Raw genomic sequence first — 8,016 nt, forward strand, 5'->3', positions numbered from 1 at the left:
CTTTCAAAACATTCATGAGCAAATTTTCAACACAATTTGACGAAAAGTAACGTCAATATTACGAAAACAATATTTTTCTTATATGGACGACTCCCTTCAGAAGAGGTTATCCAAAAATTTGAAAACGTTTTTCATCATTCCTGGTCCCAATGAGTATCCATGCAAAATTTCAGTCCTCTAGCTTTTAAGACGGCTGAGTCTATAGAGGATAAACAAACAAACAAACAAACATACAGAAATTTCTTTTTATATATTACGGAATAAAGTCAATCGTTTACATTTTGCATTCCTTGATGTTTGCATTCTGCAAGAAGGTTCAAAATAACGTGTCAAAATTAAATTAAAACTATGACGATTCCATTTATCAGATGGAAAATGTTTTAATTTCATATCGATTTCTATGTATTTTTTTTTTGTAATAGGGTAATTTTTTTACACGAAAACGATGAAAATTAACTTGAATTTTTCCTGTGAATTTCAAAATCTTAAAATGAAATAGCTATAGATACTGTTCTTGTTTATCATAAATTATTTTTTCTCACTAGATATAGTTTGTTTATCCAACCTTTTTTCTATGAAATCATAGAACCACCCTCGAAGTATTGATTATTTAGCTTCAGCGGTAGAATCAAGAGGTCTTAGAAAACGATTCAGAAAAAGTTCACTATCCCAAACACTTCGCTGGTAACGGGTCCCGACGATAGGTGATAATTTCAGCTTCTCAACCTCTTCTCCATCTCCAACCTGTAAATTGTGTATGGTGTGTACGAATGTCGGCCACACTCTAGTTGGGACAAATGCGAAATCGCACAGACCTCTATGAAGGTATGTCTATCTTTCTAGTTAACCGACTGACTAGCCGGACCAATATCGTCTGAACTGACTGACCTCAAAAAGTGAAGTCACTTGCTTCTCAGCTCAACTCTCAACGTAACGTGGATGACGACGACGACGACGACGACGAACATGTCGGTGATGGCGCGATGATTTCCAGACGAGTGAGTAAATTGGACAATTTCACACTGACCTGCTGCCTGATTCTTGCAAAAGCAGCTCTTGTGTTGCTTCAGGTTCGAAGTGGAAAAAAATCCATAACCGTTGTTCGGTTTGGCGATACACATAGGCGAATATGAGAAGAACATGGTTTCCCTCTAAAAAGGTTTCCACCACCAAACCTGACCGGGGCCAGGAAAAACTGTTACATTACCCAGTTCCGTTCTTACGTACGTTGATGTGGTGCGGCGAGGTAGCTGTGCGATATGGGATTTAAACTGAAGGTGGTCCTGTAATATGACTGACATAAATATCAGAACGCAGCCACTGTGATGGTTCTCACACATACAATCTCACACAGCTAACTATAGTTGCTGCCGCATTGTATCCATCGAACGAGACGCCATTGTACATCGGATCGTAACGAAGCTTGCACGCATCAGGTGAGTAGGGACAACCAGCTAAGAACCATCGGGCGATTCCGGGACGCAGAACCCTGAACACGCATAATGGCGATCCTGCTAGGCTCTGGCCTCAACAACCGTTGTTTTTTATTTTGACAGACATAAAGATGACCAGTCCGGGAAAATACGTGAGAGCGCCTCGCTACGTGGATTCGGATTCCGAAGAGAATTTTGAGGAAAGCTTGAGTACAGGTGCATTCGAAGACACCGAGTCCGAAAGCGATGAAGTTGTTCAAATACCTAAGCCGATAACGAAGAGCCCGGAGAAAAGTGAAACTATGAAGAGGATGGACCATTTTGCTTCTCTGCTACAAGCTCTTATAGAAAAAGATCGAAAAGAAACCGCATCGGCCGATGAGGAGAACGACCAGAATTGGGGATACGGACCAGACGAATCTTACACACCAATTGAAGAAAATTCGAACTCACTCATTCGATGGGACATGATTCCATCTTTCCCGAAGGATGTTCCATCCAATAAGCTATGGGAATCTTGGCAAAACTTTCTTGAGAATTTCGAGATATACGCCTCTCTTTCGAAATCGAGTGATCCGATGCAACGAACTAAATTACTTTACCTAGCTATGGGAAGTAACCTACAAGGGATCGTCAAAGCAGCTAAGCTCAAACCATCTCTCAAAGACCCCCGTTGCTACTCAACGTTCGTGAAAAATGTGGATGCCCATTTGAGATCGATGACCGATACCGCTGCGGAGCATGAGGCGTTTTCTCTCATGCGGCAGGAACCAAACGAGTCAGCCGTTATCTTTCATTCAAGGCTGACCGCTAAAGTAAGGTTGTGCGGCTACAGTCGCAGGGACGAGGACCGTTTTATTCGTGCACAACTAGTAAAAGGAATGTTAAACCGCGACCTAGCAAAAGAAGCGCGAACACATGACTATAGTACAAATCAAATTGTACAGATGGCCACAAAAAGCGAGGTTTATGACGCCGAGAATGCACGTGCAGCTCCAAGTGCATTAGCAGTCGACAAGAAACCTTGGGAGCATAGACAATCAAACTATCGCAGGGAAAATCCACCACAGAATGTGGTCAAACGCAAATACCATCAGGACCGTCGTCAGGGAAATGACTCGGATGACGAACTGAACCGTAAACATCGTAAAGGGACCCCTCGCGATTACCAGAAGGGCCGCAGGTCACGTTGCTGGCGATGCGATTACGTTCACCGGGGTAAAACATGTCCAGCTAAACATCGCCCATGCATTAGATGCGGGAAAAGTGGACATTTCATTGCAACTTGTAAGGAAAACAAGGTTCACAGCATCGACGAAGTGGAAAAAAATACCATCATTGAAAAAACTGAAAATGACCAGGTACTGTTTTGAAATTTATTTCAAATAATAAAATATTTTACCTAAGAATTGTTGTCTTCATTTGCTGATGAGTTACATAGTAGTTTTCTTGCTTACAGTATACAAACGCAATCACTCTTCAGGACGCGTTAGTTAATTGTCGTCTTGGCTCCTCAAGCCCAATAAGTTTTCTTGTGGACTCGGGATCGGACGTTAACATTATAGGCGGAAGGGACTGGAAGTGCCTCCAGGACGAACTCCGGTGTGGACTTGCAAAGGTGGATAAAATAGATAACCTCCTCACTTCAGAGCTTCGAGCATACGCAGCCCCGAGTCCCATGATAATAGAAAGTGCATTCAGAGCTTACGTCGAAGTCATTGGGGCTGTCAAACCAATAATAGAAGCTGAATTCCTAGTAGTCAATCAGGGAAAAAGATCAATCATTGGAAGGTCGACGGCAAGTGAGCTAAGACTACTGAATGTAGGGCTTGGAGTAAACAGTTGCGACGCTACAAATAAGATTGACATTTTTCCGAAAATACCTGGTGTCAAGGTTCATTTCAGCATTGACAAGAGTATCCCCCCAGTTAAAAATGCCTACTTTAATGTACCAGCGGCCTACAGAGACGCAGCGAAACAACGATTACAGGAAATGGAGGCAAGGGGAATTATAGAGAGAGTCCACGGCGCACCAGAGTGGATAAGCGGAATGTCGGCAGTTCCGAAAGGAAAAAACGACTTCCGCTTGGTGGTGAATATGCGATCACCAAACAGGGCGATAAAACGTGAGTATTATCGTTTACCCCTCATTGACGAAATAAGAATAAAACTTCACGGCGCAAAGTATTTCACCAAACTCGATCTTACCAACGCGTTCTACCACCTGGAGTTGTCGAAGGAATCGAGGGATCTAACAACCTTCTTATCAGAGAACGGCATGTTCCGCTATACCCGTTTAATGTTCGGGATCAATGCGGCCCCCGAGATTTTTCAACGGGAGATGTGCCGTGTCTTGGAGGGAATTGAAAACATCATCATATATATTGACGACATTTTGGCCTACGCTGATACCCTGGAAAAACTGAGAAAAATCACAAGTTTAGTACTAATAGCTTTGAGGAAGAACAATCTTACGTTAAACATGGAAAAATGTCTATTCGATCAAACGCGTATTAAATTCCTCGGCCACGAGCTAGACTGCAACGGGTTTCATGTTGAGGAAGCAAAAATAAAAGCCATCCGTCAGTTTCGACAGCCTTCAACAGTGTCTGAGCTTAAAAGCTTTCTAGGGCTGGCCTCTTACATTAGCCCTTACATTAAAAACTTCGCCAACATAACCAACCCCCTTTGGTCAGCAACAGCCACTAAGAATTGGATGTGGGGCCCTGAACAACAAGTTGCATTTGAAACCACCATAAAAAACATCACTGATTGTGCAACCACCCTGGGATACTTCTCAGAAGACGACAGAACTGTATTATACACGGACGCTTCCCCAAATGCCCTAGGTGCAGTTCTTGTGCAAGAGAACCAAGATCGCTCCCCCCGCATTATCAGTTTCGCATCAAAATCCCTGTCAGCCACGGAAAAAAACTACCCCCAGAATCAAAGAGAAGCCTTGGGCACTGTGTGGGCGGTAGAACACTTTTCGTTTTTCTTACTTGGTCGTCATTTCACCTTGCGAACAGATGCCCAAGGCTTGTCATTTATATTAAATCGAAATCGCGAAAACACCAAGCGTGCCCTTACGAGAGCAGATGGCTGGGCCCTTCGTCTAAGCCCGTACAGCTACGACGTAGAGTACGTACGCGGTAGCAACAATATCGCGGATCCTTCCTCACGCTTATACGTTGGTACTGATGAGCCTTTCGATGATCAACATAGCCCTTGGGAGATTGCAGCACTCGAGATCAACACTGCTGGTTTTCTAACCGAATCCGAAATTCGATTAGAGTCTTCCAAAGATACTATCATCCAAAAAGTGATGGACGCTTTAGAAACCAGGAACTGGACGAAAGACTTGGCAAAATTCCAGTGTGTAGCTGACCATCTCTCGAATGAAAATGGAATCCTCGTAAAAAGTGGTTGCGTAGTAGTCCCAGATAAACTACGTCAAAAAACGCTTGAGGTTGCTCATGAAGGGCACCCCATGACAGCCAAGATGAAATCCATCGTACGAGAACGCGTCTGGTGGCCCGGGATTTCCAAAGATGTAGCAGAATGGGTTGATTCTTGTCAAGCTTGCGCACTTAATGGCAGACCGGAAAAACCGACCCCAATGCAGCGCATTATCGCTCCACAAGGCGTGTGGGATACGATTGCCCTAGATTTTAATGGTCCATATGCCCGAATTGGCGGCATTTCCATCCTAGTGATTGTAGAGTATCGATCCAGGTACGAATCTAATTGATTAGAATTGATTAGTAAAACGTATTCATTAATTATTTTATTTTAAATCTAGATACTTGATCGCACGCCCGGTAAAATCCACCAGCTTTGAGCATACTAAAAGTGTACTTGAAAATATTTTTGCACGAGAAGGTTTCCCTAAAAACATCCGTTCCGATAATGGGCCTCCTTTTAACGGAGAGCCATATAAATTATATTGCACAAGCAGAGGAATTCAAACAATTTACACAACACCACTCTTTCCCCAGCAAAATGGACTCGTCGAAAATTATATGAAATTGATTAATAAGGCGATGTCAACAGCTTTCCATTTGGGGAGCAATTTTAATGATGAATTGCAGGCAGCAATTAATGCTCACAACGCTGCCACTCACTCGGTCACTGGATTCCCGCCAGAAGAAGTGATGTTAGGGCGGAAAGTGCATCGAAACCTTCCACTCTTGAATTTCGAACGGGTCAACTGCGACGATAATCTTCTTAATGATAATGACTTACTTGCAAAAATGAAAGGTAAGCACCGAGAAGACGCCAGACGTGGAGCACGGAAGTGTCGAATTAATCCAGGCGACATGGTCATCATCGAGCGCCAAACTCGCAGTAAGGGAGACACACGGTTCGGTTCTCAGCGGTTCACGGTGATAAAAGAAGATAACGGAAGCCTTACCCTCCATAACAGCCTTGGTCAATCTCTCAAACGACACATCACTCAAGTGAAAAAGATCGGCGAATGGCGAGCAGATAACACACGATCCAACACAGAAAACTCCAGAGAATCTCATGTTCCGGATGAGATTCACCAAAGACCGAAAAGATCGAGAAATCCGCCGAGCTTCCTCGATGATTATGTCCAGACAGTAGAACGCGAACAATTCGACCCGTAACAAATTAGTTGTCGTTTGTTTCTCTCTGTTTCGTAAACACAGAACGACAATAAAATCTGACGTCTGGATACACGCTTACGAAATAGTTATCATACTCATTCTAAAATAATCCAATGTGGTAAAAAAAAAAACACTGAGAAAAAATCTTTTGAAGAAATTGGGAATAAAACCTGTATTGCACAATTTAATTTTTAAGTTTGTAAATTTCACAACTGATTTTTTTTCTTTTCTCCGGAAGAGAAGGGAGATGTGCGATATGGGATTTAAACTGAAGGTGGTCCTGTAATATGACTGACATAAATATCAGAACGCAGCCACTGTGATGGTTCTCACACATACAATCTCACACAGCAAACTATAGTTGCTGCCGCATTGTATCCATCGAACGAGACGCCATTGTACATCGGATCGTAACGAAGCTTGCACGCATCAGGTGAGTAGGGACAACCAGCTAAGAACCATCGGGCGATTCCGGGACGCAGAACCCTGAACACGCATAGTAGCGACAAAAAAATTGAAGGTGTTGATTCAAGTTACCATTTTCATTTTCCTAATGATCAGCACTTTTTGCCATTGCCATCTTCTGAAGGGTCAAATTATAAAAAAAAAATGGTAATTTTGAGTACGAGTTATAAATTCAAAACAAGCATTTCCTTGGAAATGTTTGTGACAAGGATTTTTTTTAATATGGCTTGTTAAATAAAAATCAACTTTAAGAACTCACTGTGAAACAAACTGATGGTGCCAAAGGTTCTGGAGTTTCATGGCAGCATATTTGACGCCATCGTCATGTGCCGCTTATTACCATCATCATAATCGAGTACTGGTATGGCATACTTACATAGGTAGTAGGTACTGAGGAAGGGCCAATAGTTGTTCACCGCTTTTACTTACCTTCGAAATTAAAGCTGTTCGAGGATAGGTTTACAGAAAACCAAACCCAACCCAGCTGGAGGCGTTTCGAGACTCCCCATCCAGAGGAGGTCCTCCTCCAGTCGTTTTTCGTAGTTCTGTGTAGTTTTGTTTTGCTTGCATTCGAACAAATTGAGTTGAATTCCATGCAATGAAGTCATTAGGTTTAATTAGCGGGTAATGGCTAGAACGGAACGGGCTCGGATTCTTTTCGATCCACAACACCACAACTCCAATACCTGGTTGGTACCAATAATAACTGACGACGCCATCCTCCTGTAGCCTGGCATGGAATTGTGGCAAATTCCACTCTTCCCGTGTAGCTCCATTATTAGTTCTTTGCGTTTCCTCAAACCAAGTTCTATTAACAGGGGAAAAAAGTTGATGATGGCGACATGCTACACGACAACCGAGAGCAAAAGTTTTTTCAATAGTAACAAGCATTAGAAAGTCGTTAGCCGTAGTTGCCAAGGACTCAATATGTTACGAATTGAAATGGGAGGTAGAGAAATGAGCCGACTGTCTTTATAAATTAGAAAATTTACTACAGAGTTTTCATTTCTCTGTCTCTGTCTCTGTCTCTGTCTCTGTCTCTGTCTCTGTCTCTGTCTCTGTCTCTGTCTCTGTCTCTGTCTCTGTCTCTGTCTCTGTCTCTGTCTCTGTCTCTGTCTCTGTCTCTGTCTCTGTCTCTGTCTCTGTCTCTGTCTCTGTCTCTGTCTCTGTCTCTGTCTCTGTCTCTGTCTCTGTCTCTGTCTCTGTCTCTGTCTCTGTCTCTGTCTCTGTCTCTGTCTCTGTCTCTGTCTCTGTCTCTGTCTCTGTCTCTGTCTCTGTCTCTGTCTCTGTCTCTGTCTCTGTCTCTGTCTCTGTCTCTGTCTCTGTCTCTGTCTCTGTCTCTGTCTCTGTCTCTGTCTCTGTCTCTGTCTCTGTCTCTGTCTCTGTCTCTGTCTCTGTCTCTGTCTCTGTCTCTGTCTCTGTCTCTGTCTCTGTCTCTGTCTCTGTCTCTGTCTCTGTCTCTGTCTCTGTCTCTGTCTCTGTCTCTG

At 43.1% G+C, this 8,016-nt stretch overlaps 1 protein-coding gene across 1 annotated transcript; it reads left to right on the top strand.

Moving 5' to 3' along the window:
• The first annotated feature begins 1,564 nt into the window (after positions 1-1,564).
• Positions 1,565-6,064, top strand: LOC129743287 (uncharacterized). Its single transcript, XM_055735271.1, has 4 exons — positions 1,565-2,794; positions 2,917-5,168; positions 5,236-5,254; positions 5,525-6,064. The coding sequence occupies exons 1-4, from the start codon at positions 1,565-1,567 to the stop codon at positions 6,062-6,064; spliced, it is 4,041 nt and encodes a 1,346-aa protein (XP_055591246.1).
• Positions 6,065-8,016: the final 1,952 nt, after the last annotated feature.

The sequence above is a fragment of the Uranotaenia lowii genome, chromosome 2 (assembly GCF_029784155.1).
Source record: "Uranotaenia lowii strain MFRU-FL chromosome 2, ASM2978415v1, whole genome shotgun sequence".
NCBI lineage: Eukaryota > Metazoa > Arthropoda > Insecta > Diptera > Culicidae > Uranotaenia > Uranotaenia lowii.

What these genes read in the sequence shown, in the direction of transcription:
- LOC129743287 (XM_055735271.1), top strand. Translation starts at nt 1,565, where the DNA reads ATGACCAGTCCGGGAAAATACGTGAGAGCGCCTCGCTACGTGGATTCG. An exon ending in AAAAAACTGAAAATGACCAG is followed by an intron (nt 2,795 to 2,916) that starts GTACTGTTTTGA and finishes ATCACTCTTCAG; the next exon opens with GACGCGTTAGTTAATTGTCG.